Source organism: Geotrypetes seraphini, chromosome 3 (genome assembly GCF_902459505.1).
Source record: "Geotrypetes seraphini chromosome 3, aGeoSer1.1, whole genome shotgun sequence".
Classification (NCBI taxonomy): domain Eukaryota; kingdom Metazoa; phylum Chordata; class Amphibia; order Gymnophiona; family Dermophiidae; genus Geotrypetes; species Geotrypetes seraphini.
The window spans coordinates 235667855-235690626 of record NC_047086.1 but is presented as its reverse complement, the minus strand read 5'-3'; the positions used below and the strand labels follow the sequence as shown (position 1 = coordinate 235690626).

The window sequence follows — 22772 nt, the reverse complement described above, 5'->3', positions numbered from 1 at the left end:
GCTAGAGCCTCTAGGGTGGGAATGTTGATAGAGCTTATCAGTTTCAGTGTAGTAGTGGTCTTGACGATGGTGGTCACTCCACCTCCTTTCCCAGAGGTGCATGAGCAGGTTATGCCTGGTAGCCTGGAGGACATAATTCACCTAGTGCAATCCCATCGTTGTCCTGGCGCCATCGTTGTCAGTGATCATGAGGGCGTCCCAAGTGTTGTCACAGATGAGCTCATGGAGGAGGATGGTCTTGTTGTTAACTGATCTTGCATCGATGAGTGCAAATTTGAGAGTATTTTGGTGGGGAGGGTAGGATGGGGATGAGGTTGGCAAGGTTCCTGGTACGGTTGTTTTTGTGCTGGTAGGTGAGATCCCCGTGTCTGCCTTGGCCTGTGATGATGGGGATGGTGAGGTATAGTGTTGTGAGGAGGGTTGGGGATGTAATGGAAAGGGGGTTGGGGAAGGGGGTAGCCTGGAATGTTGGAAGCATGTTATGTGTGGTAGTGGTGCGGGAAGATAGAGATGGTGTTGAGGCTTGTCTAGCAGTGGAGTAGCCTTGCGGAAGAAGTCTTTGAAAAGACAGCACCACAAGGTCACTTGGGGGCGAAGTTGGTCTCCCACGACTGCCTTTCTGAAAGGAGCTGGGTTTTGGGGGTTTTTTTCAAAGATGAGGCGGCTCAGCAAGAGCTGTTGGGGGTGGAGTTGGACTCCCACGCTTGGCCAACTCCTTCCCTTGCGGCGGCTGGAGCCAAGTGGAGAGTTGGGGGCAGCTCCCGATAGCAGTGGAACTGCCCTACCGAAGGAGGCTGTTTTTTTTTTTTTTTTTAAGAAGAGCGGCTCAGCAAGGGCTATTGGGGCAGAGCTGGTCTCCCACGCCTGGCCAACTCTTTCCCTTGCGGCAGCTAGAGCTAAGTGGAGTGTTGGGCAGCTCCCGATAGCAGTGGAGCTGCCCTGCAGAAGGAGGCTGTTTGTTTGTTTAAAAAAAAAAAAAAAATTAGAGCAGCTCAGCAAGGGCTGTTGGGGGTGGAGTTGGTCTCCCACACCTGACCAACTCCAGGAAGTGATTATTCTACACATGCCACAGATCAAAACCTACAGCTATATATATATATATATATATTCAGGGTCTGTGGCAGCCTGCTGTCTGCATTATTTTGTTCAAAATGGCATGCTGGTGTCTTCCTGGGGTTCTGAAACATGCTGCTCTCCTTGTGGTTCTGATCACTAAAAGTCAAAGATCTTCTGCAGACAATGGCTTCCCACCTCTTTGGGACCAGGTCACTGATACACTTGAAAGTTTCGCAACGCAGGAAAATGAAGTTGTCATCAACCCTTGGATGTACCTTGAGAGGATGGCCATGTATAAAGTTGTACTTAATAAAACAGCAAAGTATTTTTCTACATTAGGATCAGACAATTCCGGTAATATGCTTTGGGGACTGACTTTGCAACACGGCTGGCAGTTATATACAGGTAGGAAATGTGATATTACTTTAAGTATTGATTGAAAAGGTGTGATGGCTGCATTAGTCCAGTCTTGAAGGTAATATGTAGAAAAAAAACATAAAGGAAAAAAATATAATACTTTTTTTATTGGACTAACTTAATGTAGTTTATGATTAGCTTTCGAAGGATCTGAGGAAGAAAGGTTTACTTTCGAAAGCTAATCAAAAATATGGATGGGAGAAAAACTTTTAAGAGTCAGTTTTCCTAAGCAGGTAGACCAGGGATTGAAATCAATTCAGAAAAATGATTTGCCTATTTGTTAAACTTTTATGGCTCTTACGTTAGCAGACATGGCTTTTAGCACCGGCCTCCACACTTTTTAGCTTACTCAATTTAAAATTTTTAAACACTTAGTGAACTTCAAAATTTTTTCAATAAAGTCTAATTGTTGAAAAAAGCACTTAGCTTATAACATGGTTCTTTGGTTCCGACATGAACAAGCTTCAGGAAACCAAAACGCTAACAAGCTGAACCACTAATATCAGCAGTAGCAAGGAAAGGTAAGTATCTGAAAAACTGATAAATGCAACTGCTCTCAAATTCAAAAGCCTCCATTTTTTTAGCAGTACATTGGAGGCAGTCTAGATGTCTTGGCCCTTAGGATGTCTTAACTTCTAAAACCAAACCATTTGGACGTAGGTGAGGCCACATTTATACTACATTGGCCACACAGACATGTCAACAATGCAGTGGGGCACTGCTGTGAACTTCACATAAGGGGTGCCAGGTGTACATCTCACCACAACCTCCTTATGTATGGTGAGCCCTCCCAAACTCCCCCAAAATCACTATATCTATCTGTCTACCATCCCAATAGCCCTTAAAGCTGCAGGTGTCACCTATATGGCAGTACAGAAGGAGTTCGAGTTTTGGTGGACTCATACTTTCCACCAATGTAGTGGGATATGGACCTGGATTCCCCCTCTCTGTGGTTCACTATACTATGTAGAAGAGGAGGTTTAACATTGAAGAGTCCTTTCATGAATTTGGAAACCACCGGATGAGCAGAGAGGGGTTTCCCTTCAATAGGCTGATGGAAAGCCACAATTGCACTGAGATGGACTTTGATAGATGTAGACTTGAGGCCAGAATTGGATAAGTGCAACAGATAGTCCAAAGATAAGAAGATAAGGAGGAATGCTGAGGCTCCATATGATGAGAAAAACACCACGTAGAAAATCTAGTCCATTTTTGGTGATAGCATTGTCTAGTGGTAGGCTTTCTAGAAGCTTCTAAGACATCTCTTACAGATTGAGAAAACAGATTGAGGAGTTACGTTGAAAGGTACCAAGCTGTCAGGTGCAGAGACTGCAGGTTGGGATGAAGCAGAGATCCTTGGCTCTGTGTAAGCAGAGAAGGAAAAACTGGTAGAAGGTATGGTTCCCTGGTGCTGAGTTGAAGTAGAAGGGAATACCAAGGTTGTCTTGGGCACCGAGGAGCGATTAGAATCATGGTGGCATGATCGTTCTTCAACTTGACTAGTCTTGAGAATGAGAGGGAATGGAGGGAATGCGTAGAGGAAGAGATTCGTCCATTCCAGAAGAAAAGCATCTGCCTCGAGGCGGTAAGGAGAGTATATCCTGGAGCAGAACTGAGGCAGTTTGAAGTTGTGGGGAGCCGCAAAGAGGTCTATCTGAGGGGTTCCCCATTGAGAAAAAATGTGATGAAGAGGCGAGGAATGGAGAGTCCATTCGTGAGGTTGCAGAAGACGACTCAAGCTGTCTGCCAAGCAATTGTTCGCCCCTTGAATGTAGACAACTTTGAAGAAGGTGTTGTGGCGGATTGCCCAGTCCCAAACCTTCAGAGCTTCTTGACAAAGGGAGGCAGATCCCTCCTTGTTTGTTGACATAATACATGGTGACTTGGTTGTCTGTCCGGATGAGGACTACCTGGTCGCGAAGAAGATGTTGAAAAGCGTTGAAAGCTTTGAAAAATCGCTCTGAATTCCAACAGATTTATGTGACACTGACGATCTGTACGGGTCCAGTGGCCTTGAGTACGGAGACCATCGAGATGAGTGCCCCATGCGTAGGTTGAAGAATCTGTCGTGAGGACCTTTTGATGAGGGGGCATTTGAAAAAGTAAGCCTCTGGAAAGATTGGAAGAGAGCATCCACCAACGGAGAGACTTCTTCAAGGAAAGAGTGACTGAAATGTGTTGAGAAGGAGGGTCGCAAACTTGCGTCCATTGAGATGCCAGGGTCCACTGAGGACAATCTGGCAGGACAATCCCGCATAAGATTCCAACAATAGTCTGCCATCATGTGTGCAGGGCAGGATTAATTCTTTGAGGGCCCCTAGGCACACAAGTACACTGGGCCCCCTGGCCCTGCCCCACCCCATCCTCATTTATTTAAGTTTCAAGTTTCAAGTTTATTTTTGACTTATTGAATCGCTTAATTTAATTTGCTAAGCGATTTACAGATAAAAAATAGATACATCAGATTAATTATAAAAGGATACATAAATTTGACACATTATCATACAAAATAATAAATAAAGTCATACAAACTAACAGATACATGGGGAAAGAAAGGGTAGAACTACAATCGTATATATAAAAGAAAACATAAATGGTAAAAAACAACAGGTAGGGGAGATAACGGGGAAATAAAAAGATAAAAAAGGAAAAATTTAATAATAATCCTTAGTTAAGCTTATAAATTAAATGCATCTTTAAAAAGGAAACTCTGTTTTCTTATTTGTTTTTATGCTTTTTATTAAATGATTATATATATCCCCTTTTCCTCATTTTCTTCCTTCCATCTACTATCTGCCCCTTCCAGAAACTCTGCCTCATCTTGCCATCTCTCTTCCTGCCCCCCCCCCCCTTCCCACTTGGTCTGGCATCTATCATCTTCCCTCTGTTTCCCTCATGGTCTGGCATCTTTCTCCTTCCATCTCTACTTTCCTCCCCCCTGTGGTTTTTAGCATCTCTCTCTTCTCATCTCTTCCTCCCCATCCAGCATATTCCCCTCATCCAGCATGTGGGAAAGCAGCAAAAGTGGTGAGGGCCCCTCACCTCCTCACTGCTGCTGCTTTCCCATAAGCGCCCGATGCTGATGGCAAAAGTTATCCCCATTTCCATCATCTGCCTCCTCCCCACTTCAATCATCACAACCAAACCCCCTGCCCCCCAACAGCAAAAAAATATAGCAGGAAAAATCACAACCCACAAAGTCATTCAAACCGACATCCTTACAGATGGCCAGCATAAATCCCTACAATAATATGATGTCAGAGTTACCCAATTATCAGGTGCACAGACTATCAAAGCACCTACTCTCTGCTTTCCTGGCGACTCTCCACACTCCTCCCCCAGCATCCCCTGAAAAATAGCATAACACAAAAAAAGAACTGTCTATATATTTTCAAGGCGAAAGGAGTCCCACAAATCACAGTAGTGTGTCCATTCTAATAAAGTTCTAATTTAGCATAACGCTGCATCTGTTGGAGCCAGCAACCAAACTGAGGGGAGTGAGATGATGTCCAGCTCAGCAGAAAAGTATGTAGCGGAGAACAGTACCAGGAGAGTTCAAAGGCACTCACCTTTCTTTCTTTTTTTTTTCAAACCGTTACGGGTCCTGGCATCGACAGCAAGTAAGAAGATTGGCAATGTGCCCCCGGGCATCAACAACAAGTAAGACTGGCAACGCAGTACTCAGCCCAAAGCTTCCCTCTGATGCAGCTTCCTGTTTCCACCCAGGCAGTTCGTGTCAGAGGGGAAGCTTTGGGCTGAGCACTGCATTGCCGATCTTACATGTTGATGCCAGCGGGCCTGTTGCCGATCGTTTAAGTGCCATTGATGCTGGAGGGGGGGCCCATAGCTGATCTTACTTGCCGTAGCCGTAAAAAAAAAAAGTGAGGTGAGGGAAGACGGTAGGACAGCTGCTCTCTGTCCTCCTTCAGCAGGCCCCCCCCCTGAAATTTTGGGCCCTAGGCACTTGCCACCTGGGCCTACTCATTAATCTAGCCCTGCATGTGTGCATCCCATCTTCCTTGGTGTCTGGCTTCCAATGTTTTTATGTCATGGTGAAATCTTTCACCTTGCTCTTCGCTTAAGTCAACAAGGTTCTCTGGAAAGCGATCTAAGTGACTGTGCAGATAATGGACTTTAACACTCATGTTACAGCCAAGTCTGTTGAAATGAAATTGTGTTGTCTGCCTTCTTGTTGCCAAAAAAGTTTTTCACAACAAGAACAAATGAAGACCAGGAACATTATTCGATTTCATTAATTGATGCTATGAAATGTGGGTCATTTTATAAGCTATCTGATTTGTGAATCATCAAAAATTCTTGCCTTCAATTTTTCCATGGTAAGTTCAGGTGTGTATTCAATGCACGAACCGTCTTTATTCAAAGCCTTTATAAATTGTTTCATCAGGCCTAGCTTTATATGTAATGGTGGCAGTATGATTCTATCACGTGCTACCAAAGGTTCATTGATTACATGTAATCCTCCAACCACCATATATTCCTTCAGAGGTCAATCTTTTTTGCCCATGTTTGGTTCTACTATCCCAAAGGCATAAAAAGCAAGGATACCATATCTAAGAAACTAGAGCTGATGCGGTCTATCCAATGCAATTTTCTGAATCAGCGCCCCAAATAACCCCAGGAACAGGTCAAAAACCGAAGGCACCAATAAACAAATGATTTTTTTGTTGGCTTATGTAATTCTTGCCGAGTATTGACCTCATAAGATATAATAGTTCTTTACTATTTCTCAGGCCTATTCATACATGTCTTTTAGGAAACTATTGAAAACTGATTTATTTGAAAAGTTTGTAAACTGATGTTTTAGAATATTGATAGGAAATTTGCACATTGATTTTACAGTTGAACTTTTTAAGGAATATCTATCTATATTCGTGAATGCATTTTATTTAATTATTGTATAATCTTAGTTTTCTTAGATTTTGTATTTTTATTCACTGTTTGTATACTTTTAGTACTGTATGTGAACCGCCTAGAACTATGTGGTAGGGCAGTATATAAAAAATAAAATTATTATTATTATTTCATATTCCTTTTTACAGGCATGAACTACTATTTATCCGTCTTACCTTTTCTTGCTGCTGCCGCTGCTGACATCTTTGAGAATTCACCTCCATATCCCATAGAAATTGTTCCACCAGCAATTAACACCATGGACTTTTGCTATAATATTGCAGGCTGTAATTCTTCCTTTCCAGATGTGATGACTAAATGGGAACAATTTTATCAAGTAAGAGACCTACATATTTTATCACTAGTTTTGTATTTCCTTCCAGTCTATTATGGTTGATGCTGAAATTTGTTAGGAATTAGACATGCAAATTCACATTGGATCTTGTTTGTGATGTTCTGCCATTCAGACTAAAACTAAACTCAGAGAAAACAAAATTTTTCATAGCAGCGCCATACCCACTCGACACTAAAGCATCAATGTGCATCAACAACCTTAATTATTCAATTCAACCCACTATGAAGATACTGGGTGTAATACTGGACCAAAACCTGGCCATGAAAGACCAGGTTGACTCCTTGATCAGAAAAATCTTTCACACCCTCTGGAAACTTCGATCCATCAGAGCTTACTTCGATGCCTCATCATTTCGAATTCTAGTACAATCCCTTATTCTGAGTCAACTCAATTATTGTAACATCGCCTATTTGGCACTCCCCTAGAAATACATGCAGTGATTGCAACTAGTTCAAAATACAGCGGTTAGACTACTTTCCTATCGACTCTTACACTGGCTACTGATGGAGGCACGTGTGAAATTCATGTTTGGTTATTTTTGCTTCAAGGTACTCTATGGCTTAGCCCCTAAATACATAACAGACCTTTTCTCTTTCTCAACCAACAGACACAAGCGAAGCTCACACCTGAACTTCGTTTCTCCACCGGTTAGAGGTTGTAAATTTAAAAGTCATCATCAACATCTTCTCGCACATCAAGCAGCATTATGGGGTAAAGATCTTGAACAATTGCTTGTGCCTACTACCTATGAAGAATTCAGGAAACGCCTGAAAACACATCTATTCCTGAAATACTTAGGAAACCAACCTATTCAATCTTAGTCCTTAACAACCGAGCGCAAGAACCACCTGTCGCTAAATCTGTACTTTGTTTATTCACTCAATCTGTAACATTTCTAATCATTGTAAACTGCATAGAACTTCACGGTCCTGCGGTATATAAACTGTTAATAATAATAATAATAATATTATTATTATTATTATAAGTCAGGGATCTCTCTTTTGATCCCTATAGGTTACCTTGTGCATCTCTGCCCTGATACCATTAATGGTAACCAGTTTTAACACTTAATCACACTAACTCCATCAATCTGGCAATGGCTGGACAGGTTCTGAGCTATCACTGGTTTACTGCTAAACACCCACACCTAAAAAAAGTCAGATTATACCGTTATCAGACCTGCGACATTTGTAGCCAACTAACGTCATGGGACACCGTAGCTGGGTACAGTAAGTCATCAACTTAGCCTTGTACATCAGGGGTTCTTAATCTTTTGTGGTTCCTGCATCCCCTTTAACTAATCTATGAAACCTTCACATCCCTGTGATTAGGGTTACCAGCAATGTTCCCTCTAAGGATTGATGAGGTTTGTGCTCTGTAGTTGTGCCTATCTCCTAAGCTTTATGGTGCCCTGCGATTAATTACTTCTGGTTCTGTTTTTCAGATTATCATATCTCTCCTCTAGTGAAGAGGAATTTGGGAAGGCTTGGGCTGCTAATGTGGAATATATTGCAGTGACCCATTTTGCAACAAATTTCCAGAATACAAATAATTTGCAGTCTGTTTTACCACCTCAAATGCTAAAAAATGGAGACACATCACCACTGATCTTGAACTTTAGTATCAAACAAAACAAAGTCTTGTTTGTGTTAATTGAGATATACGACCTAAACCAGAGTACAGGTAGGTACTGTATGAAGAGTTGGATGCAAATTCTCCATTTTACCTTCTTGTATGATATGGGCACAGGTGGGGGCTGTACTGCAATCTTGTTAGAGGCCTAACAAATTTCAGTTGTGGCGCCAAAACTGGCCTGAAATTCATGTTTACCTTTGTTTCAGTATTGGCCAAAAATACTCTTATCAGAGGCATAGCCAGATTTTAATGTCAGGGGGAGCAGACTTTTGTAAAATTAGCATCAGTTGGTGTCAGCTAGGCAGCAGTGCCTCTGTTGTCACTCAAGTGCTCTGGTGGGCAATGATTAATACAGGCAGTTTCTGCTATGTCCTGCCTAACAGGAAACAGGAAGTTATATCAGGAGGCAGGACACAGCAAAGGTCTTGGGACTGGCCAGAGCAGACAACCTGCCTTCTTAACTACAAGTAAAGATATTCAAATTGTGACCATCACTTCAGGAACAGCACACACTCTCATTCCTCTGCTAGACACCTCTGTTTCCTCTGCTTTTGTTTGTGATGACACTACAGAATGTGAAGACCATTAGAACTGAGCATTTTGATTTTGAGTAACAAGGGCTAGACACTATTAGGAGCATTTTCAAACACTCGCCAAAATATCCAAGTGCTGATTTTCAAAGCCAACTTTCTGGATGTCTTGCTAGGCATCACAGCCGCTATAGGGCTCATAATCGAAAGGAAAAAAAAATTCTAAAACCCGCCCAAATTGGCACTTGGATGACCTAAAAGAGAGGTCATCCAAGTGCCGATAATTGAAACAGGTTTTGAGATATATCCAGAGACTTGTTAGGCCTCTGAATCCCACTGTGTGCCCAGAGCTGAAAGGGGCATTTTTGAAAGAGTGGTTAGGGCAGGATGTGGGCCCACCTAGACTTAGTCGTACTTCAGGGTGTCACTACCCACAGGCTCCTGATCACTGCAGCGAGCTGGGTTTCCTGCGACCATAACTGCTCCCAGTGCATTCCCTTCAACCAGGGAATCCTTCAGGCTATCTAGGCAACCACCTAGGGTGAAAACAATAAGGTCCAATGTTCACAGTGAAGACAGGCAAGGGAAAATGCACACACCCAGGAATGTCCAAAAGTAAAGGTGTACTTTTATTTTTTACCTCTGGTTAAAATGCCTGGTATTGTTAGCAGTTTACAGTACTTTTCAATACATTTTGTATAAGAATCAAAACATACAGCTCTGGGCCAACCTGGCCACACTAGCTTCACAAACAACAGCCTGGCTCCAATTTAAAACACAAAAGTCATACAAGGCTTTGGCTGGACTTTAGTCTTTCTACCTCAGTCCTCTGAGATTAGGATAGTCCCAGCAATATTCCCTCACCAGGAAAGAGCAGGAGAGAGGGGCAAACAAAACTTTTGCAGATGAAAAATAAAGTTTTACAAAACCAAAAAGGAAAACTGCTAACCTTGAAGCTCTCCCACAGAATACCTGCAGATAGGGAACTCATTCACATGGAGCTCCTCTATGTCTTACGTTCCTTCAGTATCTTATCTCCAACTAATTAGCCTCCAGCTGAGCTGAGAGGGAAGAACACAAACGCTGCCTAGTTTGGAATATTACACAGTCCAAGGCAACAGTTCCGGTTCTTGAGTGCTACAGAAGCTAGCTCTGGGAAGCTCAAACAATTCAGCATACAAAAAACTTAGTCCCAAAACTTTCAGACAAAAAGGTAAGAAACAAAAATAGCAAAAACACTTCCAACCTTGCTCAGCTTGTGTCTATTGCATCCAGGAATAACCGGCACACTAATATCCATGGGTTTCCAGCCTTCTAGCTGCCTCTCAGCTGTAGTCTCAGGCTCCTCTGAAATGTCCACCATGTCCCAATCCTTGCCCAGCTCATCAAAATTCAGCTGGAGAGGCAAGCCTTGCTGCCTCTGAGGCTCTCCATGCAGCCCCCTTTGCTCTTCTCTTTCTCTGGGTCTCAGCTGCCCTGATTTAACAGCCTCCAATTCGCCCCTCCCTGCTCTGAAGAGGGGGAAGGGAGAAAACTCTCTCTGCAGCTGTGTCTGCCTATGTGACAACTTCCTGCTATGACTCTGGCCTTCTGGGAACTGTAATTTTCTAGCTCCTGAGCTCCTTTGAGATCTAATAGCAGGCTTGGGAGAGTAACCTGCAACTGGACTGAACTCTCCCTGGCAGTCAGTGTCTGGCTCAATGTCGGTACAAGTGAGGTCAGCGCTTTCACAATTGGCAGGGCCAACCTGGTCAGTTCTCCTGCATAGACCCTATGCTCTTCCTGACTAAACCTGAGACAAAGCTAGCAGGAGAGCTAGATTTGTCACAAGGGATAATTGAAAGTTTGACAAGACTGCCTAGATGGAACTTATACGTTATGGCTTAAGTAATATAAAAACAAGTCTAAGTGCCTAGAAGTTATCCAAAGTGGCTAGATAACCACTTCAGACACAAAGTACATACCCTCACACACTCTCTCAGTGATCACTGATCACCCCACACCGCCATAAAAATCGGAATAAAAACATACATACCTGCCTACAGAACATTAGAACCTGGCATAGGAAAGCCTAGTAGAGATGCACAGAGGTGGCTTAAGTAGTCTGGGGGGTGGGCTAGTGAACCATAGAGAGGAGGACTCAGGCCCATAAGCCACTCTAACCACTGCATTCATGGTGAAAATGTGAGTCCACAAACCCCCTAAAGCCCTATTCTACTGCCATAAGGGTGGCACCTGCAGCCATAAGGACTACTGGGGTTGTAGACAGATGGGTATAGTAGGTTTGGGGGGTATTTTGAGGGGTTCACCATGACCTGCAAGGGAGTTGTGGTGAGATGTTTATGTGGCACCCTTTTTGTGAAGTTCACAGCAGTGCTCTGTAAGGTGCCCCATTACTCTGTTGCTTAGTCTGAGTGATCAGTCCATCACTTTGCTGGCCCCTCCCAGATGCAAAAGGTCTTGTTCTAGGCGTTTAGGATTTGGACGAATTTTGGGACAAGAATGTAGTATAAATATAGACATACTAGCGGTCTGGACGATTAAACGGCTGAAAATAGAAGTAAATGGATTTTCCAAAAAAAAATATTTTGGACGTATTTTTCAAGAATGGACTTTGGATGCTGCCAACTTTGGGTGACTAGCGCCCTAGGTCCAAAACAGATTTAGATGTGTGTTTTGATTATGCCCCTCCACATGTCCAAAGTTCAAGGGGGCATATTGGAGGCATTCTATGGGCGGGCTTAGCGCTTGGACATCTTGTAGTGATAATCGAACATCTTCCAAGATGTTCAGTATGGAATTTATATAAGCGTTTACCACCTGGACTCTATATTGTTAACGTCAGTAATAAATCTCAAAGGGAAGCCTCAGCCCCATCACTCCACCGCAAAGCCACTTTTCAAATTGCGGGAAGCTTTACGTGGCGCCTCATCATTGGCTGTCACCTTATTGATAATAAACTTTTCCTTGTTCTGCTTTGTGATGATAATTTCATCACATAAAAACACTCGGAGCTTGGTAGTATCCAGAATCGCCCCGATGAAGGGGAGAGTCTGGGAAGGTTGTAGATGGGATTTTGGGAAGTTTATCTCGAATCCCAGATTTTGTAGTAACCAAATTGTCTTCTGAGTCGCGAGGGTGACTCCTTGAGACGTGGAATCCTTGATGAGCCAGTCGTCCAGGTAAGGAAACACCTGGAGGCCATGGTTCCTGAGTGCAACGGCTACCACTACCAGGCACTTAGTGAAGACTCTGGGGGATGAGGCCAAGCCGAAGGGAAGCACTCAGCATTGATTCTAAATATATAACTAACGTGACCATTTATTTTTTTCATCAAAACGGGACATCTATTCATTTTCAGTGCTGCCCCTAATCTCGCCCTAGCCCCGCCCCAATTTCTTCTATTCATTTTTCATGTACACATAATATTTTATTTCAGAATGGCAACCATAAATTTTTTTTTTTTTAAACACAAAGCACATATATGCAGAGAAAATGTTAATTATCATTTATATTCGGGTTTTTTTTCAAAGATATCAAGGCAGATGATTTTAAAATATGCAATGTCACCTCAGTAACTATAGAAAAATAGACAAATATAGTGCAAAATATAGACAGCAGATATAAATTCTCAAGACTGACACATTTTGATCACTAAATTGAAAATAAAATCATTTTTCCTACCTTTGTTGTTTGTTTGTTGTTTGGTGATTTCATGAGCCTCTGGTTGCACTTCCTTCTGTGTGCATCCAATATTTCTTTCTCATCCAACATTTTTTTCATAATCCAGCTCCATCTCCTTTGGGTCCAGGTCTCTCTCTTTTTTCCCTCTGTTACCCTCTCCAGATCCAGTGTCAGTTCTCCTTTGTACCTTTGTTCCAAGTCTCCCTCTTCTCCTTCCTCTGTTATGATCTTGCCTCTCTCTGCTCTTCCTCAGGGTCTCTCCCTCTCTGTCTGCACCTTCCATAGTCCTGAATCTGCCTGCTGTCTTTCCCCTTTGGTCCAGGCTTTTCTCTCTCTAGTCTTTCTTCTGCTTACAACCCCCCCCCTCCCCTTTCTCTGTCTCTTTCTCTCCTTCCTTCCTTCCTTCCTCCATCCCTCCTTCCTATGTCCCCCTCACTGTGTTCCAGTCTTTGTCCCACCCCTTCCCTCCCTCCCTTGCCAAAGCCAGCCTGCCTGCCTTCCTCCCCCTCACTGCTTCCAGCCTTTGTCCCTCCCCCAAAGCCAGCCAGCCAGCCTCCCTCCCTGCCGATTATGAGAAAGCTCAGCAACCAACAGCCTGCCTCCCTCTCTCCGAAGCCTACACCCGATTCTTCTGCTCCCCCCTGGTCCACTGCTGCTGCAGCCCGCTGCTTTCCTAACCCCCTCCCCGCCCGTGGAATTGTCCTTCCCAACCCTCTCCCAGTATGTGCTGTATCTGTTTTCCCATCCACCTGAGCATCTGTCCTCCCTTCCTTCCCAACTCCCCTGCACACAGCCTCTCTCTGCCAGGCTCTGCACCCAACCCCCCTTCCCTCCCTGTCAGGCACTGCACCCAGCCCCCTTTCTGGCTCTACACCTAACCTCCTTCCCTCCCCCCTTGTAAGGCTCTGCACCCAGCCCCCTTCCCTCCCCCCTTGTCAGGCTCTGCACCCAGCTCCCTTCCCTCACTACCCCCTGTCAGGCACTGCACTCAGCCCCCTTCCCTCCCCTGTCACTCTTCACCCAGCCCCCTTCCCTCCCCCTGTCAGGCACTGAACCCAGCCCCCTTCCCTCCCCCATCATACTCTGTACTAGAGATTTGCGCGGGGACAGAAATCCCACCTGTCCCCGCCAAAGTCCCACCTGTCCCCGTGAGGAATCCCACCCGTCTCCACCCGACCCCGTGAGGAATCCCCTCCATCCCCGCCCATCCCTATAAACTTCTGAAATAGTTATTTCATTTAATTATGCTACTGCATTAAAGGCTCTGGTAGAAACCCATTTACAAATAAGCAAAAAGACGTTATTAATTTGGAAATATTAATTGGGAAGAATACATACTTTGTAAACGGGTTTCTACCAGAGCCTCTAATGTTTATAAATTTTTATCAACACAACTAATATACTACTTTATCCTGAAGCAAAAAAAAAAGAAATAGAATTCTTTTCCTACCTTTGTTGCCTGGTTTCTGCTTTCCTCATGTTCTCATTCAATTCCTTCCATCCACTGTCTCTCTTCCTTCTGCGTCTTCCATTTGCTCTGTTACTGAGCCTCTCCCTTTCTCCCCCCTTCCAAATTGGTCTGGCACCCATCTTCTTCCCTCCGCTCCCCCCATAGTTTGGCATTTCTGTCTTCTTCCCTGCCAGCATCTTCTCCCCACTCTCTCTTCCCCATTGCCTTTCAGTGTCCTTCTCCCCCCATCTTCCCCATGTCCTGTCAGCGTCCTTCTCCCCCCTCTGTCTTCCCTATGTCCTTTCAGTGTCCTTCTCCCTCTCTGTCTTCTCCATGGTCTTTCAGCGTCCTTCTCCACCCCCACCCCCGTCTTCCCCATGTCCTTTCAGCGTCCTTCTCCACCCCTTTGTCTTCCCCATGTGCTTTCAGCGTCCTTCACCACCACCCCGTCTTCCCCATGTCCTGACAGCGTCCTTCTCCCCCCTCTGTCTTCCACAAGTGCTTTCAGTGTCCTTCCCTCACCCCCCACCTGTCTTCCCCATGGCCTTTCAGCGTCCTCCCCCTCCTTCTCTCCCGCCCCGGGTGCAGCACAGCCGGCCAGGTCCCCTTACTTTTGTGGCGCTTCCCCGACCGATCGACAACAGCCCCGGTCCGACAAACCTCCCTGCCCTTAACCACAAATCAAAATTACCTTCTTACAGCTGCTGTAATTTAGATTCGGGGAAGCGCCACAAAAGTAAGGGGACCTGGCCGACTGTGCTGCACCTGGGGCGGACCGCCCTCCTCCCTTGGTAGCCACTCGAGCCGCGAGGCTACTCTCCTTCTCCTTACCTGCCCTGCCTGCATCACAGAGCCGAACGGAAGTCTTCCCGACGTCAGCGCTGACGTCGGGAAGACTTCCGTTTGGCTCTGTGTGCTGCAAGCAGAGCAGGTAAGAAGAAGAAGAGCCGCGCGACTGAGTACATCCAGCCCCACAGGAACCCCGCGACCCTCGGAGGCGTCCCCACGGGATCCCCGCGACCCTAGGGGGCGTCCCCACGGGATTGCCGCGACCCTAGGGGGCGTCCCCACGGGGTCCCCGTGACCCGAAGGAGAATGCCCGCGGGTCCCGCGGGATTCCCGTCGTCCCCGTTCCCGTGGAGCTCTCTACTCTGCACCAAGTCCCCCCTCCCTGCCCTGCCCTCCTACATTGCTGCTAACCCAGTGGGTGGCAGCAGCCACGTAATGCATTTTCTTCTGCTGCTAAGCAGCTTTTTGACTGGCTCCTGTGAATTTTCACAATTCGTGGGAATTCACGGGTGTCAGTCAAAAAGACGTTCAGCGCCAAGCAGGAGCGTCAAAGTGCGTTTGTGCTCATTGCCACTCAGCAGCAGAAGAAAATGCATCTTGCAGCTGCCGCCACCCACCAAGCAGGAGTACAGAAAGCTTGATCCTGCCTGCTGCACCTCTGGACCACCAGGGCTAAATTTTTGTTGAGGACACAGCCCCTGTGCCCACCCCTGTTCCAATGCCTATGTATGCCATCGTGACACAGATTCTAGGACACTTCCAGGGGAGATTGTGCCAGACTCTGAGGCCATACCCTGGAAAATTCTAGCAGTGAAAGAACAAAATATAATATAATGCGGTTTACAAAAATATAAAATACTGTACAACACCGCAAATTACAATATGAATTACAAGAAATTGTCAAATAGGTAAGTTTTTAATAATCTTCTAAAAGCTTGTACTCACAGGTACCCCAATTCTGCACAGGGAATGCCTATTCTATAATGGCACCTGGGTAGACCCATTTCTTAGATCAATAGCAGGCATAAATGGGAATGCAATGTGCAAACTTAGGCCATGATTCTACATAGTGCGTCCCGATTTTAGGCAGCTGTAGGCGTCCTACAGCTGTCTAATCAGCCAATCGGGATGCACGTCTTTTAAAAAAAAATGCTCCCCAGGCAGGCTTTCTATATTGAAGGCGAGGTCCGCAAGACACCTAAGCTCACCTAAGGGCCTTAGGCGGGCCTTAGGCGAACATAGGGTGCCCAATCCCTCCTGCTATAAGTATACCGACTGCCCCCCCGACACTACCGATCGCTGGCAGGAGGGTGCCCAATCCCTCCTGCCAGAATATGCCCCCCCCCCGACACTACCGACCGCCCCCCCCCCCCCCCGACACTACCGATCGCTGGCAGGAGGGTGCCCAATCCCTCCTGCCGGAAGACGCACCCCCTTCCCCCACGCTAACAGCCCTCAAACCTCCCCCCAACCAAACTAACCTTTCCTTGTTGGCCAGACGGGACTTGCCCGTCTAGCCGGCAGGCCCGTCTCGTCGAAATGAGGCGGGCCCGCCCCTTCCTGGCCCATCCTTCCGAAGCCTAAGACCTGATTGGCCCAGGCTCTAGAAGCCTGGACCAATCAGGCCTTAGGCATAGCGGGTCCGCCCATCCCCACTAAGTCTAAGGCCTGATTGGCCCAGGCGCCTTAGAGCTTAGGTGTCTTGCGGGCCTCGCCTTCAATATAGAAAGCCTGCCTGGGGAGCATTTTTTTAAAAAAACGTGCATCCCGATATACTGATGTATGTGGTAGCCCTACATATGCATGTAAATACTGTTGTATACATTCAGCTCCCTTATAGAAGTTCCTTCAGACTCAGTTACACGAGGTCACGTTGAACTTGGGTTTCTATGAAAGTTAAGCAAGGGAAGAGCAAAGAGACAGGAGTCACTGTTGGAGATTTAGCATCAGAACGTTTAAGTACATGCTGAAATGCATTTGCACCGGATTTTACATAACCAATAGCAACAGGGAAAAAAAGGAGTACTGAGGCTGAAGAGGTTAGCACAGCTAGAATTGAATGAATGAGACAGAATAAGTAAGAATTTCTGATTATAATAATAATAATTTTATTTTTTCTTGTATACCACCCCACCAGCAGTTCTAGGCGGTTCACAACAGAAGAACTGAAACATTTCAGTTAAAAAATACAATTTCAAAAAACACAACTATTATAACTACTACATCCATTAAATACAGCATCAGATAAAAAGTACGTTTAAAATACAGAGCCTAATAAAAAATACCTTCTTAAATATCAACATTCTTGTTTATCAAATAGGTGAGTTTTCAATAATTTCCTAAATGTAAGATAAGAATAGACTTGAACAATCAGCAGACTTTTCTTTGAACCTTCGCAGCTGACAGGATTTCTCTCCAGGAGGGGCCTTGAAGGGGATTAAGAAAATCTCAATGCATAATTTACTCTTGGTCCATTCTCATCTGACCGCCTAATTTGTAATTTGAATTTTCTTTTAAATAGTTTCTCACTCAGGAACATCTTGGATCTCAATTTTGGGACTTTAATTTTGATTGAGTAAATAGTAATTTCGTTATATAAATGTTACTTCATTTGTTTTATGTTATGTTGAATTAATCATATTCTGTACAAGAAGTTTATTCTTGATAATATATTCAAAATATAAATAAAGAATTAAAAAAAACAAAAAAAAACAATCAGCAGACTCATTCAGGAGTTCAACTTCCCCGTCTGATATTCCAATGTCCTGTCCAAAAAAGTCTTATAGCGACAGGCCCTTGGGGTAGGGAAGAAGAACATACCTGAATTTCTGGTACATTTTAATGAATTAAACAGTTTCAGGTAAAATACCAAATAGGATGGTAATAAACTTATAAGAGCCTTATAACAGATACACCCAAACTTAAAAAATACTCTGGCCTCAAAAGGCAGCCAATGCAGTCTAGCATAAAAAGGACTAACATGATCATACTTCTTAAGACCAAAGATTAAACGAACTGCTGCATTCTGAACTAATCGAAGCCTTAATAGAATCTTTTTTGGTAGCCCCAAATAAACAATATCACAATAATCCAGAGTTGACAGTACAGTAGACTGGACCAGCAATCGAAAGGACTCTAGATCAAAATACTTCATAATGGTCCTCAATTTCCACAAAATTGCATAGCTTTTTTAAATTAATGAATCTGTATGCTTCTTAAAAGTTAAACTACGATCCAGAATTATTCCCAAAATTTTCAAATTTGGCACTATCTCAAAACTTATAGCTTCTGTATCAAGGAACAGGAGGTATTTTAGCAGCAAAATAGTGGGAAAATGGCATTTTATTTATTGTATTATTTATATTCCGCATATCCTACAATTCTATGCTGAGTACAAATTATTCAGGTACTCAAGAATTTTTCCCTATTTGTCCCAGCAGGCTCACACTCTAATATACCTGGGGCACTAGGGGTTTAAGTGACTTGCCCAGGGTCACAAGGAGCAGTGCGGGATTTGAACCCACAAGAGCTCTAACCACTGCACCACACACTCCCCCTCTCTATGCTACGTAACTCCTTCATTATGATGAACAAATACTGTTATTTTATTGAGCTGTAGGTATGTCGATTTCCTACTGCTTATGCTTTGCTCATCTTTCATAAGAATGACCTTTTTGACTGTGTAGTTTTTCTTTTAAAGGAGGACAAATGTTGAAGGCCTGGAAAAAGGCAATGTGTTCAGAAAAAGGAAGGTCTGAAGGTCGACAGCTTTTACAAAACATTGCTACACACTTTATGGATGCTGCATGGAACGTACTTTTAATTTTGACAGAGCTCATCATAAATGTAAACTGCCCAGTGTAGAATTCAAAATAGCTTCAGAAAATTCAATTCACATGATTGTAATTCTTTATCTTCTAAACATATCTGATGTATTGCACAACCAGATATACTGGCTAGTATGACTTGCATATGCCTTTCTCCTAATTAGTCTTCACTTTATTGTTTTTTTTTACAGCTGTTGATTTTATCAGTGGACAGTTTGGTTTAATCAAATCATGTTGATGTACTTTTTCATACTAATCTTTGTATTTAATTGCTAACACAATATTAGTATATAACAATTCTGAAAATGTTTTGTTTGCCACTCTTACTATTCTGATTTAGATGTAAGCCAGGGGTATTGCTGTGTTCTCACGGTGGCCAATCCAGGTCACTAGTACCTGGACAAAACCCAAGGAGTAGCAATATTCCATGCTACCAATACAGGGCAAGCAGTGGCTTCCCCCGTGTCTTTCTCAATATCAGACTATGGACTTTTCCTCCAGGAACTTTTCCAAACCTTTCTTAAAACCAGCTACGCTATCCGCTCTTACCACATCATCTGGCAACGCGTTCCAGAGCTTAACTATTCTCTGAGTGAAAAAAATTTCCTACAATTGGTTTTTAAAGTATTTCCCTGTAACTTCATCGAGTGTCCCCTAGTCTTTGTAATTTTTAACAGAGTGAAAAATTGATCCACTTGTACCCGTTCTACTCCACTCACAATTTTGTAGACTTCAATCATATCTCCCCTCAGCCGTCTCTTTTCCAAGCTGAAGAGCCCTAACCGTTTTAGTCTTTCCTCATATGAGAGGAGTTCCATCCCCTTTACCATCTTGGTCGCTCTTCTTTGAACCTTTTCTAGCACACTATGGGAGTAATAATAATAATTTTTAAAAAACAATCTAAAAAGTGTCCTAAATGGCTACTTGGACGATCAAAAAGCCTGATTGTCCAAGTACCCATAACCAAATCTGGTTTTTAGATGTATCTAAAAACAGCTTAGGCCTTTCCCCTGCCTCTAGATGCACAGAGAGAAGAGAGGTGTGTTTAGAGGACGGGAAAGGGCGGGCAGTAGGCGGGAGGTGGGCCGACCTACACTTAGGCGTACAACAGGTATAACCAAAACATTTACAGGTTGCCTAGTCGGCACTTAACCTTTTTGACTTAGACGTAGTCAAACCAGGTCTAAGTGCCGAAAAAGGGGCCGCTGAGCTGATGGCCGCTGGCACCATCAGTTCAGCGGCCCGGCAACCTACCCACCGCAACCATCGCAGCAGGAAAGATGCCTCATCTCCCCTACCGCGATGCCATCACTCCTCTACCCGAACTGCCGCAACCCGCGGCAGGAGAGTTCCGGTAGAGGAGTGATAGCATCGCGGTAGGGGAGATGAGGCATCTCTCTTGCCGTGATCCATCATCCCCCCCCCCTCGCAATTAACATCGGGCCAGGAGAGAGGCCAAGTTCTCCTGGCCCGCGGCAACCCCCGACTCGAGTGGGCCAGGAGAGAGCCCAGGTTCTCCTGGCCCGCGGCAACCCCCCCCCCCCCCCCCGAGTACGATCGGCGATTCCCCCACCGCTAATGGAATGGGCCAGGAGGGAGCCCAAGACCCTCTGGCCCCGGCGACCCCCTACCCTCCACCCCCCACTACAGGAAAGTCCTCCTCCTCCTCCTGCTCTCAGGCCAGCCGCCGCCCCAATAGTGGCCTTAGGCCCCACCCCGGAGCATCATCTGATGCACGGGGAGAGGCCTAAGGCACTGATTGGCTGAGGCGCCTCAGGATCCTCCCTTTAAAGGGGCCGGGGCACCTCAGCCAATCAGGGACTTCCATAGGGAGGAGTCTAGGGAAGTCCCTGATTAGCACCCCTTCAGCGAGCCATCCTGACCATTTTGGGCCCTAGGTACATGCCTACTGGGCCTACCCTTTAATCAGGCCCTGCTCCCCCATAGCCAACCAAAATCCTACAACTTCTGTAAATTGACATAAAGTACTTAAAAGAGGCTTTAAAGTAAGAATAAACAGCAGAGAGGAGAGTGGACATCCCTGGCTGATATCCTTTTCAACAGAGAATGAGCCAGTATGGATACCATTAATGAGCAACGATGTGCTGGGCGCAGAATATAGTACCTTTATGGCCTCAGCGTACCATCCCCATAGGCCAGTGTCCCACAAACTTTATTTTGCTCCAGCACACTAACGGAGCAAATATTTTTCTTTGGCACACCCACAACCCCACCCTGCTCTTCCCCCATCCCAACCCCATGTGAACTTCATCTTATTTTCCCCAAGTTCGGGCTGTGTCTGAAGGGTCTCCGAGAATGCATGGATGTTCACATGATGACGTCTGTGCATGCTCAGAGGCCCTCTAGACAAGGCCTCTAGCTCAGGGAAAATGATATAAGGTTCATATGGGGATGGCGAGAAGGAGAGGTGTTGACGCCGAAAGTGACCCAATCCCTGGTGGATCGAAGGAAGGATTTTTCTCCTGTGCTCATTTCCTTCATTCCTTGGTGGCACACCTGGAATTTCGCCCCGGCAGTTTGAGATTCACTGCCATAGTCTAATGTGTTGTAAAGTATAAAAAAGGAAGGACCAGCTGACATTATCAAATGCCTTAGCGCAGGGGTGTCCAATGTCGGTCCTCGAGGGCCGCAATCCAGTCGGGTTTTCAGGATTTCCCCAATGAATATGCATGAGATCTACTTGCATGCACTGCTTTCAATGCATATTCATTGGGGAAATCCTGAAAACCCGACTGGATTGCGGCCCTCGAGGACCGACATTGGACACCCCTGCCTTAGCGGCATCCAAACTGTCCAATATGGCAGGAATGCATGCATGCTGACAATGTGTTAGTGCAAGCCAAACCTTTCAGACATTACAAACAAATTGATGACTTTGTCCTCACCTACTAGGTCTGGAACATACAAGGCCAAACGAGCAGCCAGAATGCTGACTAATAACTTAAGATCTACATTAATCAAGGAGATGGGCCTATAAGAGTCTGGAAAATCATCTGTTTTTCCGGTCTTCAAAATCAAAGAAATCAAGGCCTCATTGGCGAAATGGGGAAACGCTCCCTGTTTGATGGCCTCATCATAATAACAAGGGGGCACAAAGTCTAGTATTCAAAACTTTATAGAACTCCCCTGTAAACCCATCTGGGTCAGGTGCCTTGTCAAATTTAGTGTCTTTTATGGCTCTCAATAATTCTTTAGGTTGCAATGGGGCATTTAGACAGTCTATTGCATCAGGGGAAATCTTGGATATTTCAGAGGAATCAATATAATCCAGAATTAAACCTTCAGAGACAGATTCCCCATTTTTGTACATTTCTTGAAAGAAATTATATAAATTCTGCTCCACCTCTTCCACCTGAGATATCAGCACCCCACTCAAATCCCAAATTGAAAGGATTGGACTCCTACTCTGCCAAGTAGCTGTAATTTGAGCCAATAGTCTGCCAGATTTGTTATCAAACCTTTGAAAGCGATATTTACGATATGTGGCCATCTTCTGATATCTCGCATGTAAAGGAGAATTTAAAGCAACTTGTGCAGCTAAATAATTTTCCCAGCAAGAGGAGGTGGGATTATGAAGGTAACTTCTTTTGGTTTTGCAAAATGATTTTTCCAAAGTTATAATATCCTGAGCTAGTCTGCGATTTCTAGCATTAGAATAAGAGATAATGTGTCCCCTAAGTACTGCCTTGGCGGTCTCCCAAAAGAGTAACAGTGTGTCAGTATGTTGCCCATTTTGCTGGAAAAAGTCATCCACTGAGTAATCAAAAATGTACAAAACTCTTGGTCATGATATAAATAAGTTAGAAAACACCAGTAACGAGCCTGACAATAAAAGGGGTCTTTCTGGAGACCACCCAAATTGGGGCATGATCAGATATACCCAAGGGGCCAATTTCAGCTGTCTGGACTAAGGGAAAAAAAGATATATGGAGAAAGATGTAGCCTATATGAGACCAGCTACCATGATTCCAGGAAAGGTGAATATAGTCCTGTGTTTCAGGGTACAGTAGTCTCCAGTAGTCCACCACCCCCAGGGTATAACAGAAAGTAGAAAGAATTTTACCTTGGGCCCCCAAGAAGAAAGATAGATCCAGTGC

The 22772-nt window shown here is 44.7% G+C and overlaps 2 protein-coding genes across 5 annotated transcripts in view; one reads left to right on the top strand and one right to left on the bottom strand.

Annotated features, from left to right (window-relative positions):
- LOC117356363 (retinol dehydrogenase 7-like) overlaps positions 1–10270 on the bottom strand; it is a 69269-nt gene extending 58999 nt beyond the window's left edge. The window contains exon 1 of one of the 4 annotated variants that reach the window (XM_033935482.1): positions 10151–10270. The gene's annotated coding sequence lies outside the window, so the exon portion shown is untranslated. Of the gene's footprint in view, positions 1–6560; positions 6663–10150 lie in introns of those variants that run through there. The other 3 variants (XM_033935481.1, XM_033935479.1, XM_033935480.1) reach the window with 3 other exon arrangements.
- On the top strand, positions 1152–18774 carry C3H6orf58 (chromosome 3 C6orf58 homolog). The gene is made up of 5 exons (XM_033937632.1): positions 1152–1461; positions 6534–6721; positions 7848–7963; positions 8184–8422; positions 18528–18774. The coding sequence occupies exons 1-5, from the start codon at positions 1152–1154 to the stop codon at positions 18689–18691; spliced, it is 1017 nt and encodes a 338-aa protein (XP_033793523.1). The 3' UTR covers positions 18692–18774.
- Positions 18775–22772: the final 3998 nt, after the last annotated feature.

Excerpts from the sequence above, each read along its gene's own strand:
- C3H6orf58 (XM_033937632.1), top strand. The coding sequence starts at position 1,152 with ATGGCATGCTGGTGTCTTCCTGGGGTTCTGAAACATGCTGCTCTCCTT. Across the intron at positions 7,964-8,183 it reads TCATGGGACACCGTAGCTGG|ATTATCATATCTCTCCTCTA; the intron begins GTACAGTAAGTC and ends TCTGTTTTTCAG. Across the intron at positions 8,423-18,527 it reads CGACCTAAACCAGAGTACAG|GAGGACAAATGTTGAAGGCC; the intron begins GTAGGTACTGTA and ends TTTCTTTTAAAG.